Here is a 17,388-nt window from a genome sequence, read left to right as displayed (position 1 = left end):
TGTCGCTGCATTAGAAACAATTTTGAGCTCTATTTAAAATATGAATCAATTCTAATCCTGCTCTGAATTTATTCTTTTTGACAAAAATAAAACAATTTTTTAGTTGTGAAAAAGAACTGGTAACAGTATAGATAAAGAACTGGGCTGATTGGTTCAAATACCTTTACTACAATCTAACCAATACCCCGGGACAAAAAGGCTTGCATATGGAAGCATTTTGGCCTTGATGAAGTTAAAGGGAAAATGGACCACCCACACTGTGTCTGACTAAACTCATTATGGATCAATACAAACACGTTATGTTTTAAATGTAGTTACACAGTAAGAGAAAATACATCATGTATAGAAATCAAACATTTGGATCCATCAAGATGCATCAACAATCATTTTTATCATCGCATTGAAGCCCTCTGATTCAGAATCCAATTGAACTGTGCCTGGATGTTACCACACCTAATAGCCTTGTTTTCCACCAAGCAGTTCAGTTCATTACCCATTAGAATGGTTATTTTTGTGTTTCCATTATCGAAAGTTGTGGATGGTTACAAAAGAATCGTTTTCTGCCGTGGTGTAGCCCACGTTTGTGTTGTGCTGGGTGAGTGTTTGATTGAGAGAGAGAGAGACACAGTAAAGAGGCAGTTAGTGCTTGCAGAGCAGAGGAAAAAAAAGCTACCAGTTTCTATATGTTGTCAGTCAGGCAGTAATTTACTGTATCGATCACAGTGTGTCAGTTAATAACTACAGCAGCTTTTAAAGAGTGCAGACTCCCCTGTTTTTTCCCAATTGCTGGAAAAGTGAAGGGCGATTAGCCCCAAAGCCTTTCTTAACAACCCTGGCTTCATTTAAGACAAAAATAGATCTAGCAATTCCACAAGTTATGTATGGGTTAAGAGGTACTAACCGAAAGTGCTTTGGTGGAAATGTTTTACCTGGCTGCAAGAAAATATTTTCAAATTTTCACTAGAAACAATAAAACTGAAGTTGAATTTCATATTAAACTAAATCAATAAAAGGAAGCAGCACATTCGAATGTCAATGCACCCACATAGGCACACACACAATCTTGGAAAAACAAAGTCCAGGATAATTAAGGCGCTGAAATCAAAGAATGACAGCGATTCCGGATCTCATTCTCCTCTGAACACTAGCCCAAATCATTCAGGCTTCTTGGGCGATCCTCTGAGGACACTTGAGCACTGATTAAAATGTCATTAATAGACTTTGCCAAAAGCCTTCTCTACACACCCATGAAGTAGGCGCTGATCAACGCTATTCTTCTCTCCCAAGATAAGTTAACAGCATCATTAGTGGGGAAATCGTTGAGTATACGGCCGGGGTCCACTCAAGTTCTCTCTGCTGTCACCAGGATTGAGTGGCTGTGTGTAGTGTTTACTGCACTTCTAATCAATTCACTGACAGACACAGAGCAAATCAGCAGTTTGGGTTTCAATAAGGCTACGTTCACACTGCAAGCCTTGAGATGCAGACAGTGGCACATCATTTATCTCTGGCTGTGTGCGGGATGTGGAATATTTAATCAGAACTTTGTTTCAGTGGGAGGCCTCTTTAAAGCTTGGGGTTCAGGAGCTATTTTTGGAGGGATATCGTGGAACGGTCACGCTTAATTGGGAACGACGGAATAAAAAAGCTTCTGCTAGAGAAATTCATCAGCATACACTGAAAACCCCCTTAAAACTGAAGAGAGTAAGAGAAAAAAAACAGGGACTTGGTTCAGGTTTATTTTTGCACTCTTAATCACTACACTTACAGAAAGCAAAGAACTGCCAATATGCGTGGTTATGCCCTACAAACATGTTTTTCAAAGCTATACTGCCACTATAACCTCACTTATATGGGAAAACAGCATGTCTCTGCCTGCTGAAAAGGTAATTTTTAGAGATTTGCTAATTTTTCAGCACAGCAACAGAAAAGTTCATGGAGGTCTGGAGGAGTTTGAGACAAAGCACAACGATGATGTTAGCTGGATCAGCAAAACATTAAACCTGCCTGAATCTGGATTTCCAACCCTATCCCTAAGCCTTTTTATCACAACTAGTTAAACAAGACCTCTGCAAACTTGACAGAATGATGGCCTTCCTATGTGAGTTTACAACAACTGTAACCAGGTTTCTATGCTATGAGATGGATACATGAAAAATGACCAAGAACCCTCTGCACTTCACCACTTGATAAAAAAAAAGCCTCTGAGACATTTTTCGCAGTTTAGTGAACAACTGTATAGAACTAAGTACAAACCTAAGTACAGGTTATAAATAGGTGGAATTTGTTTAAAAATGGATATCCATGCTTAAACTGTAAAAATATTATTACCATTTATTACATTAGAGGCAAATTCTGCATTAAGCGCTTAATTAAAAGCACAACTAATGATAAATAACTTTTTTTTAAAAGAGGAAACAAATTGCTGTGGCTGAACTAAAAGTCCTATTGCACCATCTTAAAAGAGAATCACAATTTGGAGCTTAATTTTTTTATAGGTTTGGCCACCATTCCAAACCCTAGTAAAAAACACTGTATTTAAAATAATAATAATAATAATTGTTAAGATCTAGGAACAGCCATTTCATAGCTCGCACGCTACTGTATTTAGTCTTTGGTCATTATTTGGTGGTCAACTTTTAACTTAAATTAAACACAAAGAACTTTTGACTTGATGGTGGTGCGAAAAGATAAACGGCGATTAACAAATTGGGCATTGCTATACCATATTCACACCTCAGGATTTTAGCCCTGATCTTTCGGTTGCCGATGGTTTTAGGAGATCGTCGACAAAAGGCCCCAGATCAGAGGCAGGTGGGCGTGCGCTCCCCAAACAACAATCGGTATTTATGAAGTGTTCAAAGACGTGAACCAGGACAGTTCACTGACACAGTCATTAAGTTTTCAATACACAACAACTGAAAGACTACCGATTGCAAGACAGGAAGTTGTGTAGTGTGAATAGCAAAGCGATCTGACAGCTTTGAAAGCTGTGTAGTGTGGCCAAGGCATAAGCAGTATATGAATGTATGTACCACATTTTAGTTGCAGGAACATTTCACTCAAAATTTCAAATGACAACCTCATGGTAGGAGTAGAGGAAAAGTCGGGAGATCATCAAAGCCAGTATGATTCTGCCTTCGGGGACCACGATGTCTGTGCAAAATTTGTCATGTAGATGTTGAGATATTTCATTGGATAAATGAGAACCTGGTCTTGCTGTTGACATTAGTGGAAACGTCAGGGGATAACCAATTTAAAAGGGATTTGTCCTATGGTCACCATGGCCATTTTTATTAATATTTCAGGGCAAATCATCCCAGTTGTCAAGATATTTCACAAAAAATAAAAAATGTCAACCTGCTGGTGGTACTAAGAGGAAAAGTCAGGGGAAATCCAAATGTATTAGAATCCATACATGACTGTACAAAATTTCATTGCAATCCACCCAGAAGTTTGACAAACTCGTGGTTCAACTTCTCATGTTTCTTACCCAATTCAAGTGTTTAATTATGTCAGTCAGATGAACAGACGTGAGGCGAACTCTTTGTTGTAAAAATCCATCACAGTTTGCAGACTGACTTGACCTTTGGATAGAGATACTGGATGCTTTGAAACAACAGACCAAAAATGTATTACATAAATAAATTAGTATTTACCTTTTAAAGGATTTAGTCAGAATCCAAAGAGTGAAATTACTTGGCATGTATTTTGTTGTCTATGTTCAGGCCAAAGTTCCCCTTACAGAGCAGACACCAGCATGAGGAAACAAAAAATAAGGCTTGTTGAAGAGCCCCTTTGGCCTGCCAAAAGTCTTCTCCTTGCTCTTTGAGTTTATCCCTTTATTCCCCTCAGACCCCAATCATGAAGCATGCTAATCATTCAGAGAGCAGGTGGTGCAATTGAGATAACACTGAAGAGGTGGGGGCTGCATTATATGCAGAGGACAAGCTAGTTTGATGCTTGTTGCTTAGAACTTTGGCTGATTACACCTGGGTGTTGCTGCACACTTGAGCTGCAAAACAATTTGCAGAAATAGACCACACACTCTCCGGTCCAATAAACAAACCTCTGTCGTAGAGAAACAAAAATCTGGGTTCTTTTAAAGCTGTGAGCAGTAAAAAGCCTCTCACCTCCTTCTTAAAAGAAAGCTCTTTCTATTAGCTTGCTTCTATTCCTTTCCAAGTAATACATGTGCCTAAAAAGCCATTATGGATAACTTGATGATATTTACCCTGTGAAGGTGATGAAGGTAATCTTCTCTGACGTGACCCATCTTCCTGCTTTGCCCTCAGAGAAGCCTTTGGGCTGGGTGACTTCTTCTCCAGGTTGGACGACAGCCGAAACGTTATCGTATCCTTCCCCTTAGAGGATAGAGAAGAAAGTTTCGTATTTTTCAGTAACACAAAAAACACTGCGCAGAACCTGTAGAGATGACAGAAGAAGGAGATATGTGGGGTTATTCTAAAATACCTCAACTGTGCAAAAATTCACAGCTAAGGCGTGGAAAGTTATGACATTTGCACCCTTTTAATTTTTTGATACCTTCACTTGTTATCTGACTGTATACTGTACGTGTGTACCGATTTAGAGAACATATTGCTGTTTAAATGTCAAAAAAGAAATTAGATTATGTGAAAGTTTTTGTCTTCCAATGAAAATCTGTGTCAGTGCTGAAAGGTGCTAAAATCCACACCTTGTCCTAACACCTTTCAACACATTCTTTACATTTTGTTCCTTCGACAAAGACGGTCGTCTGTGCTATTGTGTTACCTGAGCTGTGCCTGGGGCTGAGAGTGGCGCAGGGCTCTGACTCTTGGCAGGCATCGCTGTGCTGTAGACCATGACTCCGTAAGGGTTTGGCTTTGCACCTCCTTGCAGAGCAAGCTGTATTTCTCCCCCCTTCCAGTCAGCCGGCTCCTTGAAGGGGCACCAGATCCCCCAACGAAGGCACTGCAAGAAGGCAGCTCGGGATGTGGAGGTGGCAGACAGCTGTGTGATGGAAAAAGACACAACACCAGAGGACATTCTGACTCTGACATGATTATTAATGTTTAAAAAAATATGTAAAGGACCTTGATTACGCCTTATTATAGTCTGTCTCACTATATGCAGGAGCCAAAAAAACAGCAAACGGCAAAGTTTTGTCTGCATTTTAATGTCACTACAGTCAGAATATGGCTTCTTAAATGTGCTGCTGGAATAATCTAAGACAGATTATGCCTTAATAAAATCAGAGTAAAGAATTGACTTTGTGTTTTTCTACTGGCCTATTATATTCCATCTCATAACTTTCCACCACAAACAGTGATTGTCCAATCCAAGCAACTGAAACTGGGCACCGAGCTTTTGCCAAGCATTTGTCAAGCTTTGGACTTCTCCCACATAATTCATCAAATTCCTCGCAGAAACAACTATTGGAAGAGGGAGAATGATAAATTACAATAAGAAAAGACATCAGTAGTGATAAAATATTCTTTGGACCAACACATTTCCATTCCTCACAGTTTGACCAATGGATTTCATTACACTGTAAACTATCTTTCACATAAATCATAACTCTGCCTCCCTTTGAGCTGACTCTACTGTAAATGAATTAATGTCGCTAAAGGGGGGTTACAGTCCAGTGAAATGTGATGGGCTTGATCAAGTTCTCGACAACTATAAAAGCTTAGGATGTTGGGTTGATGAGCTGTGACTGCACCTGCTGTACCTGCCGCCATCTTAGCGGAAAGAAGTCACGAACAGTTGCCAAGGGACTAAAGATGAAAAACAGTCTCTTAGCTGACACTGGCACATTTACCACAATGTTTATTAATGTGCACAGTCCTTATCAAATAAGACAGCAACAATAAATAAACATGCTGAAGTGGTGTGCATGGAGCTTCAGTAAGAGTGATACTTGATATGTAAAGAGTTTGGAGGGTGGTGTCCTTTTCTATTGTCTTCCAAAACCTAGAATGAAGGAGATTCCTACAGTACTAACTTAGCTTTACTTCTAAGACCAATCATTACTGCTCCTGCTGCTGTCTTGTGTATTTTCCCTTTGCAGGTTGTCTGCAGGTAGGGATGGACGGAGCCATCTAACCTGATGTCTTGCACCTGGTGACGCAGCTTTCCAACACGGAAGCATGAAATCAAGATCCACCATCTTGATCTCCAAACAATCACACTGTCACAACGCCAAGCAGACGATTTACGTAAGCGTATCTGTCTACTGACGGTTCTCTGTATTGTCTTCCATACTGTGACTGTGGATTTGAATATCATTGTTGTGTGTTGCGTTGCAAGTGGCACAAAAGAGACTTTGAAATCCAATATGAGTGACAAGAGTGTCCAGGATGTGATTTTGGGTCCTTTGTATAATTTGTTTTTGTAAATGTTGTTATCATCCACAAAAGAGAAAACTACAACTTTTGAGAGGCGCTGCCTACAGAGAGTCATTGTTTGATATTCAACCGATACAGCAGATTAAGTTTCCTTTAGAGAATTACATTCTTCCATACCACCTCCTTCATATAGAAACACAGTTGGTGTAATACAGCTTCAGGGATGATGATGACAGCTGCTCAGCAGTTTGCAGGCAAATGAAAAACTACCATTATATTGTAGATTTATAGTTGCTACATATCAAGATTTAGACAATTCATTGTGAAAGTCCAAAGAAAATCAATTACGGCCTTCGCCATATTATCCAATCATGAAAGTATCCAATTAATCATTTGAATAATTTAGAAAGCAATATACGAATAAGTCGAATTTAATTCAAAGCTTTGAAAGTAATGCACTGCAATGGGCTACATATTCATTATAATGTGGTCAATATATACAGAGTTTAGGAGCAGCTTTGTTGTGTTTAAACATGATTTACAATCACTCCCATCGCACCTCCACTCCAGCAATCCCAGGAAAAGTTGAAAAAAGCCTTTTGCTGTAAATCATCCACAAGGGACTCTGAGGTTTTGCTGAATCGATTAATAAGCTGGTCAGCCTCAGACAATTGTAATCAATCATAGGCAGGACAGTACAGAATACAAAAGGAGCCTGCTAGTCCACATTGTTATAGCAAGACAAAGTGGAGCGCATAATGGTCCACTCAATGCTCACAATTCCCCTGAGCACAGTTTTTACATGTAATACCATAATTCAATACTATAGATCATCATTCACGTAAGTACCTTCTTTATTCTAAATGTCATGCAGAGTCCATTAGGTGGTATTATGTAAAACAGGAACTGTCTGCAGCAGTCCTGTATCGGATTGTGACGCATTCAACTTCTTCATGTAGTGAAACGCCACCTTTTGATCAAAACATGTTAAACTGCTCTTAAAGGGTTTTGTCACAACTGGGATAAAGAAAAAATTATATTCAGTATAATTCTTCAAATTCTGGGAGGTTATACTACCAGATGTGGTCTTAAGATGCAGCACTTTAAGGCCTGTCCATATATGTGACAGCAGGAGCAATACTAGCAGCCCATTTCCCCAAAGTTTACACCAGACTTGAAACTCCAAACTCTGTTACAGCATCGAACCACTTGTTCTTTCAGGAGCACAGCTGAGCAGCTGACAAGACAGTGGCCGGAAAAAGAAATGTCCTCACCAGGCTTGATTATATCAAAAATTCAATGGACAAAAAGCGATTTCTAGTAAGCTCCACGAGGAGTACAGGAGATGAAAACAACATTGCTTTTCTTTATTGATTCATTTATTCTATTTCTATTCTATTTCCCCTGCCACCACAGCTCTATTGGCCCACAGAAACCAGACAGTTCATTGTGATATACAGTAGTTCACCAGCAGTGCTGCAGTAGTACTTCCCGAGAGAGGAAAACATGACTACACAGGTGAAACAGCAAAGAAGACCATGCTGGACAAGAGACTGAATGGACACCAGAAATAGCAACAGCATCTACAGGTACAAGGTCAAAGTCTTCAAGTCTATCCACACCCAAAGATCATCTTTTAACAGGTTGCAGTCTCCTTTCCATATATGATCACCTGTTATCATGTGACCAGCGTTTCAGAACTCATGTAGTGACAACTGAGCAAACTCCATCCACTGAGGAGGACAGAAGGATGCAGAGGAAAAAGAAAATAGGTAGATCTTGACTTACAATATTTACACATTTTTACAAATAAACTTGGTGAGAGTTCAGGAATATTTGTGGTTTGAATTAAAATGTCTGTGGTTAAGGTCAGTGAGAGATAGAGGTCATTGTTAAAAGAAACAAATGTTGATTGTTGGTAGAAAAACCTGAAATGAACAGCTGTCTCCGGTGTTAAAGTCACATTGTTTGTTGACCTATCCATCCACCTCCGTCTTCTCTCTAATTCTTGTCACACACTTTCAGTCTCCGGCCCTCTAACAACATAAGGCTACTTCTAGTTTTACTTCTTACAGACAGCAGTCATTACTCACACAGCCACAAAAGGTCTTTGTTAAGTAAACAAAAACATTGATCATTTTAGGCTTAAGAACAAACAACCAATGCTGTCTTTGTTTTTCAGGTTTCAAAATGTCAGATTATTATGCATTATGCAAAGTAACATTGCTGTCCACTTGGCTTGCTAACAAAGCCCAAAGTCAAGTGTTCAGATAGGTTAATAGCGCTGACATTTTTCACACTGCAACTTAAAGTGCACTGCAGCAGGGACTAAGCAAGCTAAATGTGTAAAAATTTAACACGTCACCTTCCTGCATCAGTCCCTTTTTTGTCAAATACAAATCAACAGATCTAAGCCAGCAAATATTTCAGACGTGCAGGTTGCCATTTCGATGGCCTTTAATTGGAAATACCAAGCAACCTCTTCAGTCTCCAAAATGGCCATGCCTGTTTGATTTGTGCCAAAGCTTTAAAGACTTCATACATCAGTTGTGGAATAATTTAAGTAGAATATATATATATATATATATATATATATATATATATATATATGTATAATAATACCACACTGTGAAAATACTCTACTACAAGTCAAAGTCCTGTATTAAAATCATGTATTATCAGCAAAATTTACTTAAAGTATGAAAGAAAAAATGCACATTGTGGGTGATAAATTGTTTCTTGTCAGTGGTACTAATAAATACAATGTTTTTGGATGAATATTACTGCTGCATTAATGTGTATGTTGTATTTTTAGGTGGTAAATCTTTAGGGTATAGCCAATTTTAATTACATGTACTTTACATACTTTTGGGTAGTTAAATGTACAGTAATGCATCATATTCTATAAGATCGTCATATGTTTGTAGCAACACTTTCCAGCAAGAACCACATATGGTAAATGGACTTCGTTTCTATAGCACTTTTCCACTCTATTGACTGCCCAAAGCGCTTACTAAAACACTTCACATTCACCCATTCACACACACATTCATACACTGAGAGGCTTCAAGGTGCCAACTGCTCATCAGTAGCAAAATGGGGTTCAGTATCTTGCTCAAGTATACTTCAACATGCAGCCAGGGGAGCCAGGGATTCCGATTACTGCACGACCCGCGCTACCTCCTGAGCTACAGCCGCCCCTCTGCCCCTCACATATTTCTGAAAAGTCATCTTTCCATGAGCACAGAAAACAGCCCTGTTTTCAGCTTTGTGACAATGCATCTTCCAGCTAATTTCCAGCTTAAATCAAAAATTCAAATTTAAAATCAGCAAAATTGGAGATACATGGTTTTCACTGGATGGAAAGGGTATGAAAATACTAAAACAAATGTAATCTGAAAAGTTACTGGTAACTATGTTACTATATACTGTATATAAACATATATAAAGAGTGTTGGTGTTGTCTGTGTCTGACAGAAGGTACCAACAGGAAAGTACCTCATCCTACCATTAAATGTCTGTACATCTCAGAAGGCCTCTTCAGAGATTCACCCGTTTTAAGTGGCCCCAGATGCAGATCAATACTCCATTCCTCTCAAGAGGGAGTTTGCTTCAGACTATAATTTTATCCCCAAGTAGCACGGACATTAACAGCTATTTCTTTGAATTGTAACTCTAGAAATATATGGCAGCCATAAAACAGATAGCAATGTATTCCCCCTTGAGGCATTGGCTGTTTTTCCATCTCATGGGGTTGAATTAATAAGATGCTTTATAGGAAACATTCAATCAAACAAGTCTATTTTCAAAGTGATGATTTTGTAAAAATGATCCAACGAGAGAATGATCATTTTATGGCACAGAGAGTAGCCAGTAAAAATTGTGAGGTAATTTATCTAATGTGTCGCTCTTTTTTTCCCCAAGCACTCTCTGTCTAACATGTCTGTGCTCCCACCGAACACAAGGGAAAAGAACAAAATGAGTGTCTAGTACATGACCCAACACTCACTTCTTGTATTATTCAGTGAATATATTCGGTTGCGATGGGGATGATTCGAGAGCAGAAACGCCGGCTGAGCTCTGAAAGAAAGAGGGAGACAAAGGGCCAATCGGGGGGCGCTTCTACAGGGACGCCTACAGCCTCGGAAAAAGCTTTTATCTGTCCGACACTCAATGCTTATCACACACTTTCAGTCTTCCAATCATAGGAAACTGAGAATGACTCTATGTCCAAAATTGCACTGAGCAACTGCAAGTGAGGATAAAAAGGAAAAGAAAAACTGGGAGTCACACGGCCACCGAATCTTAACTCGTTTCACCACTACTTAATATCCTCAAGCACACGTGAAGAGAACATCGGTGACCGGGGTCAAACGACTAATAACTTCATGGTCAAAATGGAGGATCTGTCAAAATAACAACTAGAATTCTGCGATCATGACAATGGCTATGAAACATGCACAGCACAAAGTCAGAACTCCCTTTGAAACGCAAAGCTGGTAGCAACATGAATCACTATTAGGATTTCAGTGCAGTGGTTTCAAAGTGCTTGGGAATGGGGTGATCTACATATGAACTGCATAAAGCACTGACAGCTTGGGCTGGCAAACAATAGGATTGAGGGAATCTCAAAGAGACTCTTTAGTTGTGGTTTGAGTAAACAAACAGGGATAATAGTTTCATTTAAAGCCGGGCAGAAAATTCACATTATACGTGTAATCCTTGTACACAAACAGTCCGCGACGTTCGGAGGCATACATAAGCTTAAGAACAACAATATGCAGTTCCCTGATTATATGACAGCGGAGATCAATGCTACATCAACATGCATGGATACAGTGCTGTAGGAGGTAGTTAGCTGATGTATGCATGTGCAGAAAGCCTCCAGTGAGAATAAAGTTGCCTAGAGGGTCAGACACATCGATTCGTTCTGAGCACCACAGTAACTCAGTGAGTCTTAATCAATTGCAGAGCCTGCGTGTGACAGCAAAGAGACATCAAATCAATTACATTATATTTCAGTGGAGCCAAAGTATGACTTTTTGCACTTGCACTGTTTTGAGCAGGAAACATTTGAATTAATCAGGGTATTTGCCATTTGAATCAAAAGTTGCTTTTACAACTGTTCACTGTGGTCATTATGTCGGACAATGCAGAATGATCAATAGCCAATTTCCCCAAAGTGTGATTACACTGTTCATTTGAGTGTTAAAGGCTATATTTAAAATAGGAGTCATTTACTTTCGCTCGCACAGCAACCAAGCACTTGTTTCAAAAGTGCATTTGGGAGAAGAAGAAACAGAAACAGAAACGGTAGCCCAAGGCAAAAACAAGGCAGCAGCAAACTTCTTCATAAAGTTGTACTGGAAACAATAACAGGCGATGTCACTGCACACATAATTGCTCCAACTGGCAAAGTGTTTTCTAAGGGAAGAATCCATCAACTTTGTTTGGAAGTGTAAAATATAATGCTGCAGCATCTCCAGACAAATAATAAAATAAAAAAATGTCTCAGTTTCAAACTTGCCATGTGAAAACAAAGATCTCATGTCTGTAACCTGGAGCAAGAAAGGTGATCATCAAAATCTGGGGGGGGAAACTGTGAGAGGTAAAAAGAGGGAAATTATCATAAGGTGACAGACGGCGAATTCTGCACATCAAAGATAGCTGTGAGCCCACTCTCTAGCAAGTACGAGAAGCACAAGAAGCAGAGAGCCTGTTTATACCTGGCATCAACATGCGTCTAGGGTAATCTGATCACAAGTGCACAACTCTAGTCTGTCAGTTCACACCTGATATTATAATGCATCTCGACATGCGTCTACAGTGACCACTTGTGTTCAGATCTCACTTCCCCATTTTATATGCAATAAACACCTACATCACTGGGCAAAAAACAAATTAACAACAAAGCCCATATGATTAATAATTTGTCACAGTGTTCCATTAAGTTTTGAAAGTTTCCTCCAATTTAACTATTCACAAAGTTACGTAATTTTTAAGGAAGTATCGGGACATTGAAGTGGCCTACTGTATATAGATTACTAATAAGATCTTCTTTCATAAATTTAGAGTAAATAATGAAATCAGTTGAAACAATATGTTCAAACTGGCATGTGTTTTACAAGGAAACAAACAACTTGAAGGAGCAATTTGTAAGATATGGACAGAATTTTAGTTTAAAACATTCAATGAATTAATTAACTAACTTTATCAGTAGAATGTGGAGAAACAACAGTGTTGACATTACATCAAAGACATCTATGTAATGTGTTGCAGAGATGTCTACTTATGTTAGCATGCTAACCAGCTAACCCTAGCCTGTCTCTTCATACCACTTTGGACGGACAAAAGGCAATAAGCTGATAGACATAGTATGCCGCTCCTGTCTCCTTCTGTCATGTTTTGTGGTCTCTGAAGTCATTGTCCTGTTCAAAGTCGCTGTAAATCACCTCCTTACTGTGTCCCCTTTTTTCAAGCTGGCATCCATTGGCCTTTGAGGCCGTGGTCACTCTCAGGCTGCCAAGTCCAGTTGAGCCTGCCCCGTTGCCTGTTGTGACTCCCCCTGTGATCCGAGGTCCAAGTCCGGGCAAACTCTCCACTGGCTCCCCGACAGACTGTGCCAAGAGCTAATTAGCTAATGGTAGCTGGCCACAGCCATGGATACCCAGCAAAGAGCAGAAGTTGTTTAATGTGCTGCATTTAATGCAAAAGTCACATGAAGGCACAAATGATTAAGAATTTGCCATGGACAAAACACCTGCTACTTACCTTGACAGGTAAAAGAGCCTTTTTCATTACAGTGACCAAAATAAAAGCAGACAGCATCTTTTTGTGTGTACAAGAAAACATTATGCCTGATGTCTTGGCTTCTGAGTAGTCCTTTAATCCAGTCCAGGACACGTTCGCATACACACTGCCTAAAGAATGTGGCCATATGTGGCCCAGACCACCTCCAAGATTGATCTGATTGCAATGTGTCCTCTGTGCCTCTTGGGTGCAATCACACCTGTACTTACAGCTGTCCACTTGTGATGAGATCACCCAAGACGCATGTTAATGCCAGGTGTAAACAGGGCCCAATTCACCCTCTTACTAAATGAAAAAAGTATGAAAGGCCTCTCAAACATAAAAGTAAAAACAACAGTAATTTCAGAAACAGCTACAAATTTAGAGCTGATATTGCTGTGCTCATTTAAATATTACTTACATGTCCAAATATAAAAAAAGCCAAGTTTGTGATAAGCCGAGATAAAGAGGCTTGCAGGAACAGAGTTTTGGAGACGCTCAAAGAAAGTGGCAAGACATTCAGCGACTCAGGGCTTTCTGGAGTACAGCAGGAATTAATCCTAAATTAGGGGGATGTGAGCATTGATGGGAGACAGAGTCTGACAGTTATTACTATTACCTCAGTCTGTTGGGCTGTTCAAGTCATTATTTCAGCCAAGACCCTGTGACAAGAACCGGCCCACAGCTCCCGCTACTTATTCTCCACAATGAGAAGCCCTGAAGGAAGTGAGGGGAACATGCACCGAGATCATTAACTTAAGAGCACTAAACCACTCACATTTTCATCCATCTGCACAAGTAGTCCAAATGAACCCAGCAGGCTACTGTGCTCTATTCAGCTCACCAACGCCAAATAGGGCTTGGGAAGGAGTGCGCTCAGTCTTAGATCTCGCCTTCGTCAACGGCAAAACTTCAAGGAGATGTTCATGAAAGGCATGTTCGCTGCTCAGGCCAATTTACTGTGAATGTGCACATTTTCTTTCAGCAGTTTCTTTGGCAGTTGCTTGGACGGACAGTAGATGCACATAGTTAGGATGGTTGAACTGCATATATAATGAACACTGAATCAGTTAATCTCTAATTCATGAATTAATACTTATTTGATTTGTTTTATTCTACAAATGGTACTGGAATATACTCAAGTGGAATGTTTTTAGAACCATTGGCATATTTTTCACTAGCTTTTGACCAAATAGTTTTAACCAAAAATTTGCTCAGAATTGAGTTTTTTCAGCCAAGCTAACAGCATGTTCTTTTTTAATGTTATTGAATATCTTAAGAAATATGGAAAGGATTACTATGAAATGTTGTGCAAAGGTCCATGGGGCAAGATGATCTGAATAACTATGGTGGTCAACTGACTTATCCTTTAGCATCACCAGATGGTTGACATCTAGTACAGAGTGAAGGACCACGAAATTTCATCCAGACACCTGGTCCACACAGGATGAATTGTATTAATTTTGGTAATTCTTGTACTTTTCCTCTGGAACCAGTATCGGCTCAAAAATCTGATTAATACTTGGAAATGCAAATTCCTTCCAATGACAGTTATTTTCATTATCAATTAATATGCAGATTATGATCACTTGATTAATTCTTTAGTCTATAAATTAAGTGCCGTCTTCAAATTTTCATTTTGCTAAACAAAAAGGCGAAAAAGCTCGAGACTCATTTAATATCATAAATGACAACAGCAAATCTTCCTCCTACATTTCAGAAACAAACATTTGACATTTCTCCTTGAAAAATCACTGAAATGATTAAGCTATTACCAAAATAGTTGGTGAGTAATTTTCACTTCAACTAATTGATCGACCAATCGTTAGAGCTTGCCTTGTAAAATTTGACATTCCCATCAGCCTAAGTTGTATTTTGTGTTAAGGGTTAATTAGTAGGTCAACAACTGTGGGCATGCCTTCACACTAAACACTTATCTTGAATACGGTAAGCACTACCTGCTAAACATGTTTCTGATCTGATTTGCCTGCAGTCTGAACATAGCCAAAAAGAGAGATTCATCTTCAGACGTACAAGTTATTTAAGTCTGGTTCAGGAGATCAGCACCAGTAGCTGCCTCATCTAAAAAAACTGAGATGCATTTAACTCAGAGCAGTAATATAAAATATCTGAGATGATTATCTCAGGCACTTGATGATTAGCCTCAAATGAAAATTTGAATCCCCTGAAGATAATTATGCGAAAGATGACAAATCACTTGATGAAAGTAAATGATATTAGCTGCACACAGCACAGGGAAAAAATGTCAACATAATATCTCATCTGTATAGTTTAATATTAATCTTTTGATGATATTGTTATCTACGATGCACAAACACACAAACAATATAAAATCTCAAAGCAAAGTCTGCAGGTATTCATCAACATGCAATCTGATGTGACATTTTGCAAACACAAAAAGCAGCATCCATGTACCATGTTCCATGTTTGGCTCAACCACTTGAACAAAGTGTATATACTTTGTCATGGAAAGACAAGAAAAAATACAAGTTAGTGTGGGACTTTATACACAATTCTCTAAATAGATATATACAGGAATACATAAATGGTAAATTAAAGGCCCCTTAGTGTCTGGGTATACTGCCTTCAAATCTGAAATGAAATCTTTTAACTCACATTATTTTCGTGGGATAAAGTAGAGGGGCAGAAAAGAAAGCTGAACGAATACTCAAATATTTTGGTCAAATGCCTTGGTTGAGTTCTGAACAGTACAGCATGAGGAAAGCATAACCACAAACATTACAACACAACAATTTAACATTTTTCACCATTTACTCTCCAAGAACTGGATTCTGTATTTGTATTGCTGTAGTTGTAATTTGCAATGTGGAACAATGGATGCCTAAAAACAAATTTGCTACAGCTGCTCGGGCCTCAAATGGCTCCAAATTGCCGCTGACCACTTCATACAACTGCTGTTTTAAATGAAAATCATTCAAGGCTGGGCAGAAACTCCTCCAGATTTGAAGCAGGGCCTCAGTCTGAGGTGGCAACCATTAGATGTGCAAACATCATCTCCACTGCCTCTCTGGCTGCCAGGGCGATGCATCCGTCTGGAGAAGGATAGCACTGCTGGCAGGCACTGACAGGGTAAGACTCACTCTGGGCCCATCGCAGGGGGAGATTGATGCACTTCTCAGTGGGGGGAGAGCTGACATTCATTTTAATTAGGCGGGCGAAATATTGTCTCTGCGGCATGTAGCCTCCCTTGCCTTATCCTCAACTTCTCTTCTCGTTGTTGGGAGAAAGGAAAAGGCACCTCTAGGGAGGAATGACCTCCAGAATAGGCCGCAAATCAGCTAAATATATCACTTCCAAATCCCGGTGACATTACTGTGCTTAAGATGTTTCATTAACATTTGATTAACATTTGTATGACATTTCTGATCAGAGCCAAACAAAAATACAATTGGTTTCCTTTGACGATAAGATCCACACCAGTGGGTGGACTCGGTATTCACGTGTCACGACATGTAAGTAGTCAAGATAATTAAGGGAGGGGTTCGTATGTTCAGGGGATACTGTCATTGTAAAGAGGGCATTTTAATGAGCATGTGATTGGGAAGAGTTTCACGAGATGCTTTTTATTCAGCAAACATCATTAAAGCCTTCAGGGACCCACAATAACCGTGTAAATGTGCATGCACGCACACACATATATACTGCACACAGCAACACACAAATAGCCACTTAAGGGAAGTCACAAGAAAACACACAACAATCTATACAGCATGTAACAGTTGGTGAGCCAATTAAAATCCAAACAAGACTCTCAGTGGCACAGAGGAGAAGCGTACACCAACACCTTTAATAAACCCAGCCGCTAGCCATGTCACTGCTTTCTGCTCCACATACTGTTTATCTTCCATCCCCTGGCAGTGACATCTGAGACAGAGCAAGGAATAAATAGATAATTAAGAGTGGGATTTGTTATATATCTCAACTAATGGAAAGCTTCTCTAACACCAAACACAACACATGCTCACAGAACATTATTAACCACAAATATCAAAACCATCGGTCAAGAGTCAACAATAGGTATACTGTAGATTTAATATTAAGTAGAATTTTCAATATTCAACTAAAGGAGTAACCTAGCATTATTTTTATTTTTTATTTGAATCTTGTTTCATCTCTTCCTTGACACATCAGCTGTTGTAAAGGTACATAGATACAACAGAGCTGCATTTCTGACAGCACAGCAGGCTTGTCAAGCTTTGGATTTCTCCACATGTTGAAGCAGTGTGCA

General features: G+C 39.3%; 1 protein-coding gene across 1 annotated transcript in view; it reads right to left on the bottom strand.

Moving 5' to 3' along the window:
* The window catches only part of nphp4 (nephronophthisis 4), a 165,990-nt gene that overhangs the window by 74,695 nt on the left and 73,907 nt on the right, over positions 1 to 17,388 (bottom strand). Inside the window, exons 9-10 of the mRNA XM_084367532.1 lie at positions 4,774 to 4,992; positions 4,235 to 4,364 (exon numbers count right to left, since the gene is read on the bottom strand). Coding sequence (XP_084223658.1) covers positions 4,235 to 4,364; positions 4,774 to 4,992 — 349 coding nt within the window. The remainder of the gene's footprint in view (positions 1 to 4,234; positions 4,365 to 4,773; positions 4,993 to 17,388) is intronic.

The sequence above is a fragment of the Pagrus pagrus genome, assembly GCF_965226575.1.
Source record: "Pagrus pagrus genome assembly, chromosome: 11".
Lineage (NCBI taxonomy): Eukaryota > Metazoa > Chordata > Actinopteri > Spariformes > Sparidae > Pagrus > Pagrus pagrus.
Note: the sequence above shows the minus strand (reverse complement) of the source record. Positions and strands in the feature narration are given on the sequence as shown.